Genomic DNA, 19,762 nt, shown 5'->3' with positions numbered 1-19,762 from the left:
AACCCGTTCTGTTCCACGCAGAAGCGGCTGAACCTTTCTGTGAGAAAATTCCAGTACTTCGCGCAGGATTTTTTTTTTCGTTTAACTTCTCGTTCTTGCCTGACACATGAAAACATACGACCCCGGCAGACTTTGTAAGCGAAGAGGTCATTGAGTGGAAAGGAGAGCTCCACGACCTCTGTGAGAATGAAGAGACACATACGCAAGATGATTGATAGTTTTTCTGGCAGGCACTTAGGCAGCAATTTTTTTAGGGAGGGGTCCAAGGTAATTTCTTCTATAGCGCGGGGGTGGGGGAGGGGGTGTTGGAATCTGACTGAGCACTTCCAAGGGAATAGGGGGAGGTGCATGTTGAACTTGATTTCGGCCAGGCCGGGGGCTGCCACCCCCTCCCTCCTTTTCTTTCTTGGATACGTGCCTGTTTTTTGGTACCTCGAGTACACATGTACCACAAGTGCAGATACCACAGGTGCCACATCTCGCGAGTTTGGCCAAAATTGTAAATTGTGGGGTTTAGCGTCCCAAAGCGACTTATGGCCTATGAGGGGCGCTGTAGTCGAGGGCTCCGGAATAATTTGGCCCTCTGGTGTTCTTGGTGAACTTGCACTGACATCGCACGGCACACGGGCGTCTTTTGCGTTTCACCTGCTTCGAAACGCCGCCGCTGCGGGTGAGATGAAACCGCAGGTCCTCCGACTCAGTATATAGACACGTCGCTGCAAGCACGACAGAGAGGACGATCCGCGCCTTTGAAAAGAAGGAACTTTGCCTGTGCAGATCAGCCTGGACGACCTGCGCAAGGCGTCGGTGGTGCGCGACATGCAGCAGTACATCCTGGCCCGGCTGGACGGCGAGGAGCCCCTGCGCCAGCAGCTGGGCGCCCGCGACACGGCCGAGGCGCTCAACCAGCTGCACATCAAGAGCAACGGGTGCCTGCTCTACCTCGAGCGGCTGCTCGACGGCGTCGCCCAGCGGTGGGTCACGCTGCGCGAGATCCGACACATCCCGGGCACCCTCAACGGACTCTACCTGTGGCTCTGCCAGCGGCTCTTCCAGGCGAGTGTGCCGGCATGCAGGCCCCGCTGCGTTTGCTGTATGTAGTTAAGCCTAACGCTTCATGGCCTTGCCGCGCCGTTACTGCCCTTTTAACGCCACAGCGTTAAAGGCCCCGATACACAGAAAACCCGGCGTCGGTGTCGTGGAGCAATCATGAGCATGACTGAGGCCAGGTGGGGCCCAGAGAGCATGCAAGCTAGGAGGCCGGCGGGAAACCTAGGTCATGTGACCTTGCGGCGTCATCACAAGCTGCCCAACGGATAGTGAGCTATACGCCCTCAAGGCAGAGCTTAAGTGTCCGCTCATATTTTCTTTTTCCCATTGGTAATAAGTTAATTGATGCGCCGTCACCCTTACGGGGTGATGTTAGTGCCTATGGCGAGCCGCTCTTTGGGGATGATAATGAAAAACATTCTTAACTGAAGCCTTTAGTTACAAGGAATAGCTCGCAGAGGAGGCATTAACTTTTTGTTCTGGGGTGGCTCGAGGCCGTATGGGGTTAAGGGATGGAGGGAAAGTTTCCACGCCCGGCACGAGCTCTTAGCCACTCTCCCAGATAAAGGAGGGGGAGGGGAGGGGGTACCTCAGTGAGGAAGGGTGCTCGCGGTGGCTTCTTGAGAGGAAACGGAAAACTGCGCTGGTCAATAAACAGCAGTGCCGAAGGATGACCTTTCAGGGCCTTCGCTCTTTCTTTTCAGTGGCGCGCTTTTCAGATTGAAATGTCTCTTGCACCCGGTTCTGCGGCATCGCGGAACGGTGTCTGCGCATGCTCCGATGCAGGCAGCGTTCAGTTCGCGCTCGCGCGCGGCATATAGCGGAAGCAGGGTAGCTTTCAAGCGAGGAGCTAGTTTTGTTTATGCAGTCGCGACATGAGCTCACTGCAGGGCTGTGAAAGCAGGCAGTCGCGTGAATGCGGGTCTAACAATGAAGCGCTCTTCATTTAAACTTTCGTCGGTGCCTGTACACTCATCTTTGTGGCAGCTGCGCCGCGCACGTGCCAAGAGGGAATTCAGGCGCCACGTATACGCGAACTAAAGCGGCGGCGAGCACGCGCGTGCCAAAAGCTCCGTTGCGTCAAGCGCGAAGGTGAGCGCGGCGCGAAGTGAATTAAGTGTGTGTGTATTTGCGTCGCTGAATGCACGCCGATAGTGTATCACCGCTGCAGGCGCTAGCTGCTGAGGTTGCTGAACCTATTGTCCGAAGTGGGCGACGCGAGCCCAGAGCTCTTTCATTATGCGAACCGAACTTCCTATGCCGCCCATGTATCGGCGCTCTGATTGGGTCGAAGTCTGGAAATTTCTCGCCGCTTGCGGCATTCGGATGAACTGCCCGGAGCTGTTCGAAACAAAAGTTGCGGGACCTCAGCTGGCTGATAACGTTCATAGATGGCGCAATCATCTGCTAAGGCCGCTGAAACTGGCCGCGGGCTCTGTCCAGATTTTGATTTGGAGTTTCGTGTTTGGTAGGGTTAAAAACCCTACTGCTGCTACGAATGTCTGGGAGAGCGCTTCGGAACGTCGGTCGCCAACCGTGATATGCGCTTGTCATTGCGCCGTTGTTTTTCCATCTGCCGTGCGTTCAACAAAATAACAAAATCGCCGGAGAGATTTAGTACGGAGGCGAGAATGTTATTCAGGCGCGTACGGGTGCGGCCTCGGCTTGCGTGCTTCTGGTGTGTGTCGGCGACCGTTTAAAGGAAATGAAAAAAAAAAATGATTCCGCTTTGCACGAGTGTCACATAAGGTTGGCTGCTCGAGGTGGCTGCAAATTGCGATGACGTTATATAATACCTGTTTGTTTTTGTTAGCGCTTCTATGTGGCTAGGCTACACCGGCGTTCAGTTCCAAACGGTGATCACGGAGTCCTTTTCGCTATTGATGTCACTAATTTGAGTCGAGTGTCAGGTAAAAGTGCCTTTTTAATAAGTGCAAATTTCTCGAGCTAAATATGCATCTTTTGCCGTCGAACGAACATAAGGTCAGCCACAAACAGCCAGACAGTCGATTTTTACTAGGAACGAAAATTGAATGGAACTTTCCTCAGTGGCCCTTTAAAAGTGGCGGGTGATTTGGCGTGGTTTAGAACTACTTCTTGTTGGGGCTAGTTGGTGCATTGGTTTGAAGAACCACGTTGCGCATTCAAAAGAGACAAACACAGGAAAAAGCCTGTGTTTGTCTCTTTTGAATGCGCAACGTGGTTCTTCAAAGATTTAGCGTGGTTAGGTTAAGTGCGCAAGCACTTCGATTTCGGCTCGAGGCACGGTCTTCAAGGTCAACCAGGCTTCCGACAAAGTTCGGCGAAAAGCTCCGCTGTAAAGGGGCTCTCTATAAAGTTGATGTGTGCCGCTTCACAAATATCCTCCAGCAAGAATGTCTTAGTTCGTTTTGTGGAAGCTGGACTACTTTTAGTCAAAATTTGAATTTCCGCGTCTTCGGGCTTTTTCCTCTTTGTGGTCACTTTTTGCACGCTGATATGTCGAGCGCCCCCGCCGGCTACCCACGCGCGCGGAAATTCCCCGGGGGGCGGAGTTGGCACGGCGGACCAATGATAGCCCTCCGCTGATGACGTAACGAGCGCTGCATAATAATAATAATAATAATAATAATAATAATAATAATTGGTTTTTTGGGGAAAGGAAATGGCGCAGTATCTGTCTCATATATCGTTGGACACCCGAACCGCGCCGTAAGGGAAGGGATAAAGGAGGGAGTGAAAGAAGAAAGGAAGAATTAGGTGCCGTAGTGGAGGGCTCCGGAATAATTTCGACCGCCTGGGGAGCTTTAACGTGCACTGACATCGCACAGCACACGGGCGCCTTAGCGTTTTTCCTCCATAAAAACGCAGCCGCCGCGGTGCGCGCTGATTCGGGCGAAAGGCCGGCGCCGCTGGTCGCCGCAAGGCGCGGAAGCGGGAGTTTTTAAACAAATGTATTGTAAATTATCGACTCGCTTTCGAGGTCTTGCACGCAGCATGAGCGCACGGTGGCCTGTACTGTACATAATGCAAGCATTTTATAGCCATCGTCGAACACGCTTTTCAGGGACCCTTTAAGGGTATGACCAGAAAGCGTTAATATGCGGAATGTACCGTTCTCAATATTCATAGTTTGCTGGAGTCTTCGTATCACTCGTGGCGCAGTGATGCGAATTTACCGAGTGTACGCCGGCGGCCTGTGCTACATCGCCGCGTTTTCGCAGCAATATGTTGTCAACGCCAACGCCTATTGCTTTCACGCTTCAGCAGAACATTTCAAATAACGTCGTGGCTGAGGAGATAGCGCCGATTGATGTGCTTTGGCGCAGTTGGTTCCCAGCTGAGTTCTAGTTAGTCAACTGGGAGCCGACTGGGAATCAATTGGAAATTGCGCCTTAAACCAGTTTGACCAGTTAGGATTATTTTGTTACCTAGTTGTGACCATTACTAAATCTTCGATTCTTTTTTTATTTTATTTAGTTGAGGACAGAAAGAGACCAATTGCGTTAGGCAACCAACTTGGGAGTCCGCCGTATAGCTCACTTTCTCCTTTTTTTCCCCTCTCGAACTCGTTTGCTATGCTACCCCGCAGTAAAGGTAGCGTGCGTATTGCTGCTTTTTCAGTAGAAGCATACGCGTGCAGACTTGGCATTCAGGGGTCGGACGCAGTGACAAATGCCTCTGAAAGCAGTCGCTTCAACCGGTGGCGTCGACCCAGTGTTGTGACGTCGCGGTCAACCGCCTTGCAGCTGCTAGGTGCAATTAAGGCGGTTGACCGCGACGTCACGACACTGGGTCGACGCCACCGGTTGAAGCGACTGCTTTCAGGGGCATTTGTCACTGCGTCCGTGAGTTGCTCGGCCGCCTTTATAGATACTGGCTGCCCGGCCGCGCGACCCTGCCACGTGCCATCGCGGGGCGCTCGTACAGGTAATTAGGCCTAACTGGGGATTAGGCCTAATTAGGCCTAACCTGACAGCCATCTTTTTCTTTCCCGTGTGCAGCGGCGCCAGTTCTCTCGCGTGCAACCCGTGCTGCACGTCCTGCTGGCGGCGGCCCAGCCGCTCACCGCGGACGAGCTCTTCCTGTGCCTGTGGACGCGCAACCAGCTGCTGACGCGCGACGAGTTCGGCCGGCGGCTGGCGCTGCTCGCGCGGCTGCTGGTGGAGCGCGACGACGGCTGCCTGCTGCTCTTCCACCACAGCTTCGCCGAGTGGCTGCTCGACGTGAAGCACTGCACCCAGAAGTACCTCTGCCACGCGGCCGAGGGCCACGCCATGCTGGCCATGATGCAGAGCCTGCGCGGGGCACAGCTGCCGCCCACGCAGGCACGTAGTACAGCCGCCCTTCTTGTCGTCTGCTGTGGATTCATGCGGCGCAGAATTAGCAGTCGTCAAATTCTGTTTGGGGGAATGGACCCACACACCGTGCAGTTCAACAAGTGTCTGAGAAATGGTGAAAAAGCCGGTAGCCCTGGTTTATTGCTTCCCTTTGTCCGTTTGCTCCACACCATTAGATTGCCCTCTCCTGTCTCCCAAACTTTTATTTTGCAGCGATAGCTGTTAGTGGCGCGGGCGCCCGGATCCGCGATGTTGGCGTCGGCGTCCGCACCCCGGAGGGGATATTGGAGGAGGGAGGTAGGGTTTGGGAGGAAGGGGAAGGGGGAAGGGCAGGGAGAACAGAGGGCAGTGTGGAGGGCAAGGGATCTGACAGCTGTGGAGAAAGGGAGAAATGGGGAAAGGGGAGCGGCAGGGAGGGGAAGGGGGAAGGGCAGGGAGAACAGAGGGGCAGCGTGGAGGGCAAGGGATCCCACAGCTGTGGAGAAAGGGAGAAATGGGGAAAGGGGAGCGGCAGGGAGGGGAAGGGCAGGGAGAACAGAGGGGCAGCGTGGAGGGCAAGGGATCCCACAGCTGTGGAGAAAGGGAGAAATGGGGAAAGGGGAGCGGCAGGGAGGGGAAGGGCAGGGAGAACAGAGGGGCAGCATGGAGGGCAAGGGATCTGACAGCTGTGGAGAAAGGGAGAAATTGGGAAAGGAGAAGGGCAGGGAGGGAAGAGGAAGGGCAGGGAGAACAGAGGTGCAGCGTGGAGGGCAGGTGATCTGACAGCTGCGATGCATGCAGTGCAGCTACAGGACAGAGTGCCAGCTGCTATGGAGCATGGAGCATGAGGGTTCACACCGGCAACACAGCCCATTGGGAGGGGGTGAAACATAGTGGCGCGATGCAAGAGGGCACAGCCTAACAGCTATCACTGGGTTCTCACGTTATGCAGCATAACATAAACACCTTTTATGCTTCTTTATGTTATTGTCTCCTGTAGATATGCTAGGTGCTGCACTGTCCAACAGGAAGGTTTTATGAGTTAGCATTTTGGAAGAGAGGTACTGTTAGATGAACAGGCTTCATAAAGTGCAGTGGCATAAATAATTTAGTTATTTAAAGTTACAGAATTACGACTTGTGAAGCTGTAGCGTGTTGTCTTTTATTCCATAGTAATGCATAAAACATTGGTGCGAGAAAAAGGCTTACATGCACCACGTGTTCACTTATAAAATCCACACATATTCCATTTGTTTTGCCAATGTGCGCAGAAACACTTCACGTTAAGTCGGACCAAATTATCTTTTTACCGATAGAATGTGTAGTTGTTTGCAAATGGGAAGCAGGTACAAAGTACAGTGTGCATTTCATTTCTCTGTGGCTTGTCATGTCGCATGTCCGGCTTATCAGTCACGAGCCCCATTACTCCTATCAACTGACCCTTTGTGTCCCTGGTGGCATAATCAACACCGACACATTCTTTAATTAAACTGTCTGCACAAAACTAATATCTGTTGTCTATTTTTACCGCTGCTCATAATTGACAGTCTTGGCATTGTGTTTTGTGTAGGTGCAGGACCTGGCCCACCACTTGTTGCGTCTGCCCCCCTGTGAGGCCATTGAGCCTTTCCACCTGCCCCTGTGGCTGCTTCACTCGGGTGTGCCTCTGGAGTGGGCCTTTTGTCCCACTGTGGGCAGTGTGGTGATACCGAGAGACCCAGCTGTGCTCAGGTAAGATTTCCTCGTTTTCGTAGCTCATGTCAGCAATTTTATCAGCTGCCTTGTAAGTATTGACGCCGTTGTCTATTGAATCATGGCCAGTGCTTCCGTCAAAGAGACGGCGTATTCAGACTGACTGTCATCTTATCCTGCTGCCAACTGACTGCACGGAGATTATTGCCATCACAGTTATTGTTATTATTACTATTGTTTATTATTATTATTATTTGCGCGATGTGATTATACTTGTCTTTAACCAAGTTGGAAATAGCAGTTTTTGTAGTCTAGTGTTTCAATGTACGTATACTTGGCGTGTTCACATTCTTTTAACGTTCCCCAAGTGCGAGACGAACCTTGTTTATGCATGTGAGTAACTGCACCTCTGTGCTTGTGTGTCCCTTGAGGTTCTTGCGAGCACTATGCACGTGCAGAAGTAGAAAGGAATGGCACGAATGTGGGGTTGCCTGGCTCGACCTTATTTTCATCAGCAGGAATCTACTTGCTGTCGAAAGTAAATATTGGTTCACAGACGACTTGCAAAGATCATTGGTCCCAATACACTTCTAAAGCTAATCGTTGGCTTCCAATGGCAAGCACACACTTACAACAAAAATAAATGATGTCAGAATTTTAATGCCAGAAATCACAGAAGGTCATGAAAATATATTGTGTATATCTTTGTCTGCTGTGTGTTGGGACATGCACAGTAAGCAGGGCTGTTGAAAATTGCTAACTGCAATAAAGAAATGCAGTTTCTGCCTTGGTGTGTCATATAAAGCACTTGGTACATTCAGTTTAATGCATATTTCTCAGGCAGTTGCTAATGATAGTATCTTGTGCATTTTATTTATAACTTCATACGTACCCATACATATCGGGCCTTTTCTTTTCTGTCTGAGTTTCTTAATCATGCCAGAATTTTTTGGCAAGTCACCTCTTTTAGCTACAACCCCAGTCTGCTTTGATAACTTACTGCACATGACATGACATTCTTATGAGCCACATCAGCATAGTCATATGTTTTAGTTCCGGGGTCAACATGTGTACTCCATTCCTACCGTGTGTATACAAACCTGTGCAACTTTGCTTTAAAATCAAATGTGTATTTTCTTTCAGATGTGTACTGTAGTTGACACAGTGAGTTATTGCACGAAGTCAAAATTATGCTCATTGTAGTCTTTTGAAGGTACCTTGTAGGTGATATTTTATGTGCTTGTAGCTCTAATTGTCCAAGCTGTTTGTGTTCTAGCATTGGAAAAGCACAACAGAATAGGAGAGGTGGAGTGCATGTTTCCATAGCATTCGTGTTTTCACTGAAGCGCATTTTCAAATGTTGTTGCACTTTCTCTCCATTGATACGAAGCCGTTGTCAGCCTCAAGTATGGCCCACTAGCATGGGCCTATTGCAGCACGTTATCAGTGATTAGGCCGCTTGACTGTTGAGCCCCAAGACGCAGGTTCAATCCTGGCTGCATTTTGATGGAGGCAAAACGCAAGGCACCTGTGCACTGTACGATGTCAGTTCACATTAAGAAGCTCAGGTGGTCAAAATTAATCAGTCATTCTGGATCTTTCCACTATGGCGTTCCTTAAACCCGATATACCATATGCCACTTTTGCTTTGTGGGAAAGAAAACTTTTGAGCATTGTTTCAGCATTTGCAAGCTGTCCAACCATCCCTAACCTTTTGTAAAGGCTGAGACACTTAGTATTTAATCCCTTTACCTTGTCCCACTGTACTTTCTATCCCTTATCTTTGCACTAGCTGGGACCTTTGTTTTTAGTCTCTTCTCCTGTCACACCATAATATTTGTCTATTATCTTTTATTCCCATTTCCTTGGTCTCAATGTAAGGCTTGTCCTTTTGCATCAGCGCTTTATATGTACCAACACGGCCGAGGGCAATTGCTTTTTCTTTGGTTCTAATAAAGTTTGTCCTTGTAGCTTACCATGAAAGCCGCAGACGATTCATGTGGACATGAGATGAATGCTAATACCATGATGCTTCTTTGTCTGTGGTAGTGCACCACAGAACGTTATCGAATGAATTACTAGCTAGCTGAAACGTGCACTTTACTAAACCATATTTAGGAAGAACATCATTAAGCGACTAATTGTTACGAATGAGATGCAGAGATTTTCAGCATTTTAATAACAACAATTTTGCGACAACGGATTTTTTCTCAGGCTACTATTGGAGGCCGGTGCCAGGCTTCCAACAGACAGCGGATCCACCACCATGGCAGGATCAGATGAGGGAGGCTCTCCTGTGCCCTCGGTTCCTCCTGACCCCTTGGACGCACTGTTGGGTTCGGGGGCGTCAGTCGACGATGTGGATGGCAACCAGCGGACGCTGCTGCACACAGCTGCATACGAGGGCGACACTGCTCTGGTAGAGCGACTTCTGGAGGCCAAAGCTTCTCTCGAAATGGCAGACAGGAATAGCCAGACACCTCTCAACCTGGGTGTGTTGATATTCGAAGCATCCAGGGTCTAATTGCATGCTGAGCTCCATTTTCTGATGTGGAGTTTAAAGGGATGCAAAGTTGAGCTAGTTTGAGGGATTAGTATCCCAAGATCGGAAGTGCATCATTTTTTAACCGAGAACAAACCTTGAATAAACTAGAGAATCATACAGAAGCAAGATACATGTAGGGAAGTCCCTCGAGACTGATGGTAGCTGCGCCTGGTCAGGTGAATTCTTTGCTGCATGATTGGCTCATTGTTTGATACATTTGATTACTGTCTCCTGAGGGCATCTCTTTGACATACAATCAGTATTATCCTGGAAAAGGAAACAACGAGAAATGAAGTCAACAACATCAAAAATATTTGTTGTTGCCAAACAGCAGTATATCACTGTGTTTTACTTAATAGTGTGCTTTAAAATTATTAACTAATTAACAAACTCAGAAACAATGATGGCCAGAAATTACAGATGGCAGCATACGGTGGGTAGGATTAATTTCACCCGTGTCATTGTTGCAGATCGCGGTCACTGTGAAAGTTCGTCTTAACCGAAGGACTTGTGAAACAGTTCGTCTTAAGCGGATCTTTTTTACATTGAGCCCTGCAGGAAACCACCAAATTGGTCCTACACTATTCATCTTATCTGAGAAATCATCTTAACCAAGTTTGTCTTAACGGGAGTCTACTGTACTTGATTTCGCTGTACTTGTCTGCACTTTTGATTTGGCACTTATACCAAGAGCCAAGGGAACCAATTGTTGTGTTTGGGTTCATTGCTTGCACGTTTCATAGTTGCACTTGCATTGCTTCGGAAAGACTTGTAGGAAAGTGTGGAAATTTCAGTGTCACAATTTGCTTCAGTGAATTTCACGTGTACACAGCACAACTTCAATTAATTTTTTTGCGTGCTGGCTAAGGCATTGCTTGCTCTACGTGCAGCGGCTCGGCAAGGCCATGCTGATGTGGTGCTGCTGCTTCTCAAAGCCGGTGCTAACCCTGACCACGCTGACAATGAGGGTTGGACACCACTGCGCTCTTCAGCCTGGGCAGGGCACTTGCAGGTATAGCCCCTTACACCTCGGGGTTGCAGGGCTGCTGTGGTCATTAGCCTCCATTTGAAATTGTTTGAAGAACCGTGCAGGGAAAATGGACCAGCTCACTGTCTCAAAGATGAAAATGTGTAGCAGGTGAAGAACTCATCTTTCTTTGAGAGCCCTTTGAGGGGGGCGGTGAGCTTTTCTTGATGTCACAAATTTGTGCCCCCCTGAGTAGCGAGTCACCCTTATGTTTTGCCGTAATGTGCCTCTCAAAGGTAACCTAATATGAATTGGTGTCATTGATAATGGCTAATACATTTATTAATTTCGGTGAGTATCAAAGGTAACTTGCTGGGTTTAATGCATCATTTATCATTTTTGATCATTGTTCCTTTTTAACTTCCATAGACAAGAACATAGTTTGTACATTTTTCTTCAACTTTGCTGTTGTTTACAAGAACTCTTGTATAGAGATGGCTGTTCTTGGTCTCTTTTACGCAGTCAAATGTGTTGACTTGAATGAAAAGCAGTGAAGTGTGACACTCATTTGATTTGTAGCATAAAGGGCTGCTAATTACAACTTTATGTACCAATATTTCCTTGCTCAAGTTGGAGCTCAGGATCTCTAGGCTATGTTCAGTACACTTTTTCCCTGTTCTGACTGCATTATTTCTCTGGAAAGCTGTTTACAAATACACTGATTGTACAGACAAAGCTCATTGTAGCAAACAGGTAAAAATTCGTAAGACAGTTCAGTATGGCCGAAAATTGTAGTGCAAAATTTCGTGCAAAAACGTATGCAAGAGCAGGGAAATTTAATTTAGTCAGTGAAGAGACAGCAACTCAAGCAACCCTTACTAGCTAGAGAAGAGGGGAAACATTTTCTGAAGCTTTAGTGCAGTTTCTGGAGGCCGTAAAACCGAGTGCCAGTTACATTAGCTTCCCTGCACAGCATCGTCGGCACCCAATGGCAGCAGGTCATGCACCAGCTAGGGTGGCTTCCTTGCATCGCAGCCGTGCCGTGTGGAAAATGGTACAAGTGAAAGCTAGTATCGTTTTCACCACCTCCTTGACAGCTGACATGAGCACAGGATTTTTACTGCAAAGCTACAACCTTCCATGCTGGTGTGTCTGTTATCCCTGTTGATGGATCCGAGAGGCATGTGCCGACTGCCTGGCTACCAACGTTCCACGCTGCTGTATTTTTCGTAAGGCTGTTGGAAAGTGCGAGATAAGAACACTAACTGGTGCGAGGTTAAAGCTCGAACCTTTGTGCGAATGCTTGTTGCACCACCACCAGTCGCTTGTGTAGTGCAGTGAAGACTGCCACCTGCCATCTGAGTGGGCACTGCTTGGCGCTGAGGTGTCTGGTATATCTGTTTTATGTCCAGCAGCATTCAGTATATGAAGAAAGAATTGCATGTTTGTAAAATATTTAAGAAGAGTTCAAAACATCCAGTAATCATAGTATCTGTGTCGTTATACCAATGTTTGACTGTATTCCTCGCATGCTCTAAGCAGAAGTTAATGTCACTTGCAACATCACAGCATTGGTAACATTGAGCGAGGCTGGTGTGGTATTTAGCTGCTACCAGAGCCCACCAAATCCCTCAGCTTGGCGAAGGCGCACATCATTCACTTGCCTTAATGTGAAGAAAATACTGAACTGGAAGAATAACTGGATTTTGATTTTAAAAAATAGCACAAGAGAAAAAGAGACTATGCTGATATTAATTAAGTGCAATCAGCAGTAGAAAGCATGTCAGTGTCGGCCAATGGCATGCAAGATTCGAGACCCTGAATTCCAATCATAGCACGCAGAGCCGTTAGTAACGTGGCAGCACTTTGGTCGAATGGTTGCAGGTTGTAGAAGCTCTGCTGGAAGGCGGAGCGCAGGTGGACCTGGCAGACGGTGAGCAGCGGACGGCGCTGCGTGCTGCGTCCTGGGGCGGTCACGAGGAGATCGTGACGAGGCTGCTGGAGAAGGGAGCAGATGTAAACCGTGCAGACCGTGAGGGCCGCACAGCCTTGATCGCTGCGGCATACATGGGCCACGCTGAGATTGTGGAGCACCTGCTCGATGGCGGAGCTGAGGCAAACCACGCTGACAACGATGGGCGCACGGCACTTTCAGTGGCAGCACTGTGTGTGCGGCCCTCTGAGGGCCACGTGGGTGTAGTGGCCCTGCTCCTGGAGAGGGGAGCCAATGTGGACCACGCTGACAATGAAGGAATGACACCGCTGCTAGTCGCTGCATTTGAGGGTCATCGGGAGGTCTGCGAGCTTCTTTTGGATGGTGAGCATGGACCTCTAGCTGCTGTGAAATTAGCATCGTTCTGTTGTTATGGGTTTTCAGTGCACATGCATACTGACACTCTGATGTGATCGAAAAAATATTCACAGAAACATTATGCTGTTTCCATTGCTTAGTTTTTCTCCTTCCTTTTCATGTAGGTGCATACCCATGCCTCGTTTTTCTTCTTTTGATTGCTTTCTTGGTGACCTATGAGATGAAATCAAATGATCTAGAATGGGCTCAACCTGTGGGCTTAGCCTGTGTGCGGCCTAGCTCTCAGCTGCTGGTGAAAAAAATTTCAAAGCTGTCGCACAATTAAGTCACGGTGCATGCTTACCAGTGCAAAAGACAGAAGTTGAGTAACAAGTGGAGAGAACAGATACTGGAAGCCCAATAGAAAGCAGGCTATGCTGGCGCAGTTTCTTATCTACTGATCTGCAGTGAATCTGTGTTGCGCCATAACCCATGCATGCCTTAGTATTCACGCTTCATAAGTTTTCTTTGAGTGTGTCACTGCTTCACAGACAGGCACCAGTTATGAATCAGTGAGCCAACGCTCTTTTACTCATCCTCACCCCTGTTCTTGTTCTTTCATCCCAAACAAGCCTAGCCACCTGCACCCACAGATGCAGAAGGCTGCAACTGTCATCTTCGCTGTGATTGGTTTTTTTCATGCATCACTAGTTCTGTTTAGATCTTATACTAGACACCATACCCAGTTGAGTCATATCATAGCGGATAAAAATATTCAAGGAGGTGCCAGAATGTGACTTTGAGCCACTGAACTTATAGAAAATCATTGGAATCTGTTTTCTGAGTTTCTAGAAGCTCAAAAATTTGCTCCATTACAGCATAGCTAGAACTGAAAAAGTTGCTGTCAGTGTTAAATGACACGCTGCATGGTTGCCCCCCATTTCAGGTGCATGGCTGTGTGCTGGTGTAAGCTTTGTGATGCATACACGTGCTTGCAGTTTTGTAAAATGGTTCATTTTCCCCGCACAAACGGACTGCTTTGCCTAGTTGATCATCAGGTTAATGGGCAGCAATTTTTATATGAAATGGGTGCCCATTTGCTACACCTTCCTTCCATTTTGCATTGATTATGGGCAGGACATGGGGCTTAGAATAGCCTTTTATATTTACTCTAATCGAACCTAAGCATGAAAAGTAGCTTTTTATGTGTTTTGAGATTTGTCTTCAACTTTGTCACTCTAATAACGTATGCTTTCTGCCCATCGCCTCAAAAATGGTTAGTAATTTGCCGGTACTGCATTGTGTCGGTTTGTATTTTTGCGACAGCGTGTCTTCAGGTGGAGTTGTGCTCTCTTTGGAACAATAACTAACCATATGGGTGATATTGAGGAGCTCCTGTGTGTTTCGTTGCCACAGCGGAAGCTGACTTGGACCATGCGGACCACAGTGGGCGAACGCCACTGTTTGCAGCGGCATCCATGGGCCACGCAGATGTGGTGGGCCTCCTCCTCTTCTGGGGTGCCTATGTGGACAGCATCGATGCGGAAGGACGCACGGTGTTGTCCATCGCAGCTGCTCAGGGTAGCGTTGAAGTGGTGCAACAACTGCTCAACCGAGGCCTCGACGAATTGCACAGGTGTGAGGACGTTGCTGTGAAAACATACCTTGTTGCGCATGCAAGCAGTGCCCGCTGTGTCTAGCTTCTGCAGTGTGTAAGCATTTCAGTTCAGCACAGTTCAGCCAAAGGTGACAATAATAATAATAATATCAAATTATTCGGCAGAAAATTTACTATGGTTTCACCCAGGGACAGATTTACGGGTGACTCTTAGAGCAGGTAGCCCTATTTTGACAATGCATCTCTGAGACTTTCTTAATCTAAAAAGTGCGGTTTTTAACTAAAAAGTGTGGTTTTTCTTGGTATCCCATGGTTTTTCATTGTTTCTAGTTGTTCAGGAGAAATAAATTCAATTCAATTGCATAACAAATTTTTCACTGAAGAGGGTGTGTTTCCTGCCCCCTCTCCTATCCTCTGCCTAAATTCTCCCCTGGTTTCATCCTCATGAACAAGAGTGTGGTTTCACCAATACTGCGCTGAGCTAACAGCAGACGATCGTGCAAAGCAGCCACCATCTTTCTTGCCAGTTTGTTTTTAATATCTGCTACAAGCTTTTAACTCAAGACTCTGGAAGCACACAGGAAAAAAACAGGCTTAGTGCTAAATAATTAAAGTGCTACCATATAGCTAAACATTGTGTAGTAGGGGCTGCATGATTCCAATGTGCATTACAGTGCTGCCAACAGCTCTGGTGAGTTGCATTTTCGGCATTTTTCGATTTTAGAATTTTAAACTAGTGTTGCTGAGTGGATCATCTCTGTTCTGTTCCACCTTGTAGATTTCACGCACCTCATCTGTCCCAGTGCCCACTTGGCCGCCATAACCCGCATTGATTGGCCTTCTTGGCATCGCTCTTGATGCCTCCCCCGATCAGACAACCTCAGCTCACTTGTGCCCTCTATTGGCATGCCTTGTTACCAAAGGGTGTTGGCACCACCATTGTGCTACATGTGCAGATTTTTGTTGCCTCTTTCACATTTACCAAATTAAAATGTCTTTCAGTACAGACTGAAGCAAGTTCTGCTTAGGTTTAATATTGCAGGAAGTTCTTGGCCTGCGCATTCATTTTTATGTAGCTCAGTATCTGGCAGACAAACTGGTCTGGCAGAAAATGACAGTGGCGTTGTCAGGCATGTGCTGTGTGTGTCATCTTCATGTCCCTGTCATTTTCTGCTGTGCTAGATGCCGCTCAGAAAGGAAGTTCTTCGTATTCCCTTTGCAACCAAAAAAAAAATATTTGCGCACCTCGAGCATAAGCACTTGGGCAAGATGGTCAAACATGCACCACGTGTGTTGTCTTCATCTTGCCCAGACGTTTACTTATACGTTTTAATTACATTGTGATATTTGTATTCAATAGTGGTATCTATTCATGAAACAATACATTTGCTAAACAAGCAAGTAGGTTAATATCAATTCTTGTTTTCTTTTGCCCTACTGTGGACACTTGGCATTATCAGTGTTCAGTCCCCACCCTATACATGCATTGAGAGCATCAGATTGTTCCTTTCTCATGGTGGCTGTAGAAGCTCCTAGATTAATCTGTAATATCCCGCTAATGCAGAAGTGGGATGCAAGTTGAGGTTTTTGTCTGATAACTCTTCCAGCTCTGATCATTGCTATCACCACTGTCAAGTTCTTTCTTTGCGCCTCGCACCTGTAATCACTTTCCTTCCAAATTTTTCAAGCCTTGCCATTCATCGGTTCATCACCACCATGTGGTGGCAGAAGGCATAGTTGCTGAGCGTCACTAACTGATATTAGTACATCACGCTTAACTGAGGCCTGCAATGCACAGGGACAATGCGGGTTGGACTCCGCTGCACTATGCTGCACTGGAAGGCCACGCGGAGGTGTGTACGCTGCTCATGGAGGCCGGTGCCCAGGCTTCGGAGACGGACAACGAGGGGCGCACACCACTCATCCTGGCCGCACAGGAGGGACACACGACAGCCGTACGCGCGATGCTCGACTTTGGGGGCCACCCACCTTCCCTGGTGGATCACAGGGCTCACGATGGCCGCACGGCCTTTCGTGTGGCTGCACTTGAAGGGCACAAAGAAACGGTGAGCACAGCTCCTTGTCAGCAAGGCACTGGCGTTTTCTCATGCATGCCTCGTGCTTGTACACAGCATCCTGGCTGCGTGCATCGGTTTTTCGAAAGAGAGAACGCACAACTGCTGCAGCGGCAAGAAAGGTGGCCTTAATTTTCCATCTCTCTCTGTCCGCTTACAGTGCTGCGCTGGTGCCACCGTTGCTCTGCACTGAGCAAACTTGTGGCACACCACATCACTAACTTGTGGCATAGTCACAAGCCCATAGGTAGTGCCCGTCTGCAATCCACTGCAATCACTGATACATTGAAAGCTGTAAAACACACCTAATTAGCAGATATATGGACATTTGAGTCTAATAACAGCTACAATTTCTCCTTTGCATGCTGAAATACCATAGGCACTAAAACACACTCTCGTTAGTAAAGAAATGTACCTTTGTGTCAATTCACAGTCAGAACTTTTTCCCCATCTTGTGCTGAGCACAGTAAATCAGCATCTTTTTACCATAGCTTCTTGAGACGAGCGTGAACGCCGCCTCATAAGCCTCAGCTTGCTGGCTTCTTCTGCTCTTATTTCAGACAAGGGCTGAAATTGGTGATGCGCTCTTATCATATAACGACTTCTGACTATACAATTTTGGTGTGTCCAAAATAAGTCCAAAATAAGTGAGATGTCTACAGAAATTCTTAGTTTCATGCTGAGACACCTGTTGTACCTATTGCAGTGGCAGCATGTGCTGAGGTTGAAGTGTTCCTGTGCTCTTTTTCACACTCTCTGCCCTGTTTTTCAGCCAAAAGACTGAATTCTAAGCTTTTGTTGAGGCCTTGCCACAAACTGAAGTGTAGTAAGCACAAAATGCTTTGTGGCATGGCAGGGTGTGTTCATATTATAAATTGTATGATGATAATTGTGTCAGTGACTACCATCATTGGCCGCTGTGGTGGTTCAGTGGTTATGGCTCTCGGCTGCTGACCTGAAAGACGCAGCTTCGAACCCGGCCACAGTGGTTGCATTTCGATGGAGGTGAAATGCTAGAGCCCTTGTACTGTGCGATGTCAGTGCGCGTTATAGACCCCTAGGTGGTCGAAATTATCCGGAACCCTCCACTATGGCGTCCCTTCAAGCTCGTGTTGCTTTGGGATGTTGAACTCCATAAAACCTAACTACCATCATTAAGGTTCTGTGAAAAAATGGCACCAGTGACTTCCTAAAATATAGATGCAGATCAAGTGATCTTGAAAGTGGCGAATAATTGAGAAAGTGACGTGTCAAGGATTAGGTGAAGTTCCTCACTGTGGACAAATGGTGCACCATGGAAGCTGCATCAAAAGAACAAGCATCAAATGACCACTCATGAACAATCAATCAATGTCTGCTCATTTAAGCAGTTCACACTTAGGATGGCTGTCATGGAAACCATGGAAATAGGCCAAGATTTTTAGTTTGCTCCAGACAAACGAGGCAAGTGCCCTCGCCAAGTGTGCTGGTGAACACACTTATCCAGTTTTGCTGAGCCGCATGCTGACCTTAAAATTTGTGCTTACCTTGAATTGCAGCGCCCTCCCTATGCAGCGTTGGTTCAGTACGTGCAACTTCTTTTCTGCAGGTGCACACTTTGCTCAGTTACAATGCAGACGTCAACTACCAGGACGCAGATGGCCGCTCCACTTTGTACGTGCTAGCGTTGGAGGGCCGGCTCGACATGGCCGACTACATTCTGGCCAGAGGTGCTGACCCCGAGATTGGTGACCTCGAGGGGCGCACACCACTGCACGTAGCCGCTTGGCAGGGACATGCGGACCTGGTCGATCTGCTTCTGAGTCGTGGAGCTGAGATTGATGCTGAGGACGCAGACCAGCGCACTGCCCTGCAGTCGGCCGCCTGGCAGGGACAGGCACACGTGGTCAGGCTCTTGCTGGAGCGAGGGGCTCAGGTAGGGCGTAGGGTCAATTTCATAAGGGTCCAAGTGCTGACCTTATTCTCAGCTTGGCTGTTTTGTGGTGCTTGGTCTTTAATGAGCCACATGCCATGCTTGAAGGGATCATGCGGTCACATAGCGGGTATTCTAGGCTTTGAGCTGGTGTGTGTTCTACTTGCAAAACAGTCCACAGGTTTTTTTGTCTGCCACCAGCAGCCACGAAATTTTAGCATTCCATGTTGGTAGCACACGCTGGATACCTTATTATTTGCAGGCATTACAAAGGGGGGTTACAGGAACAGAGATTAACAAAACTTGGAACACAAATTTCACACACTCAGAGTGTGGTAGAGAGAGAGACAAGACTTTTATTGATTGCTCTTTGAAGGTATCCTAGTCCAGGACTCTTACGCCGAATGCGGTAGCTTGGGCCCTTTCGACCAGCCGATCTCCGGATTCCCAGCTGGACAGCGCTGCCTCCCACTGCTCTGGCATGGCATTGTGTATGGCTCTGATTGCTGGGTTATGTCGGCAGCCCCATGTGGTGTGATACAGCTTGACTGTCTTTCCATACCACGGGCATGCGGCCCTGTGTGTAGTGGGGTATATCTTATTTAGGCTAAATAAGCATGGGTGTGTATTTGTTTGAAGCTGTCTCCATCTTACAGACTGCACTTTAGTTAGTTGGCTTTGGGGTGGGGGTAGATGCTCCTTTAGACCTCTAAGGTGCTCCGATGTATTGCTGTACGTCTGGGTAACCAGCTGAAGGTATAAAACATCACCAGGTTGAACTTGAACAACATTCCGCAGCATACGGTTGCAGTCTCAGGCAGCCTGAATTAAAAATGAATAATGAACCCTGCAGGCTCATTTCCTTTGGGACCAAAATTTATTTTAGGTACCACTGTGCCTAAAGACTGTCAACAAACTTTCACCTACGCCTACAAACTTTCACCTACAAAGTTTTTTCACCTTCATTATTCTTTGTAGATGGCAACCAACCCTTCATGTAGAGTTATTTTCTTGTCACTTTAACATCGCCATACATAATCTCCTAAATTGTTCTTGTAAGTCCCTTCCAAGTCTTGTGTTTCTCTTTAAGTCCCCCTGGTCAGTGCATTGCAACCTTGCCCAGTCGAAGTTGCACTGTCAACAATTACTGTGACAGAACTTGGAACCAAGTACAGTCACATAGATTTTAGCTTGGTTTCTACAATTTCTTTAAGCTGACAATAGCTCACTGTGCCAAACTTAGAGCCTATTGGCAACTACCAAGAGGAACTAGGAGCACATGGATACTACCAGTGCCTGTTGCAGCATGTTGCTA

General features: G+C 48.1%; 1 protein-coding gene across 2 annotated transcripts in view; it reads left to right on the top strand.

Moving 5' to 3' along the window:
• The window catches only part of LOC144129104 (uncharacterized), a 68,134-nt gene that overhangs the window by 43,607 nt on the left and 4,765 nt on the right, over positions 1–19,762 (top strand). For both annotated transcript variants that reach the window (XM_077663013.1, XM_077663014.1), the window contains exons 4-12: positions 778–1,056; positions 5,034–5,357; positions 6,919–7,079; positions 9,255–9,532; positions 10,476–10,597; positions 12,437–12,869; positions 14,259–14,478; positions 16,259–16,526; positions 18,124–18,450. In XM_077663013.1, the coding sequence (XP_077519139.1) occupies positions 778–1,056; positions 5,034–5,357; positions 6,919–7,079; positions 9,255–9,532; positions 10,476–10,597; positions 12,437–12,869; positions 14,259–14,478; positions 16,259–16,526; positions 18,124–18,450 (2,412 nt within the window). The remainder of the gene's footprint in view (positions 1–777; positions 1,057–5,033; positions 5,358–6,918; positions 7,080–9,254; positions 9,533–10,475; positions 10,598–12,436; positions 12,870–14,258; positions 14,479–16,258; positions 16,527–18,123; positions 18,451–19,762) is intronic.

The sequence above is a fragment of the Amblyomma americanum genome, chromosome 4 (assembly GCF_052857255.1).
Source record: "Amblyomma americanum isolate KBUSLIRL-KWMA chromosome 4, ASM5285725v1, whole genome shotgun sequence".
Taxonomy (NCBI): domain Eukaryota; kingdom Metazoa; phylum Arthropoda; class Arachnida; order Ixodida; family Ixodidae; genus Amblyomma; species Amblyomma americanum.
This window is presented reverse-complemented; position numbering and strand designations above follow the sequence as displayed.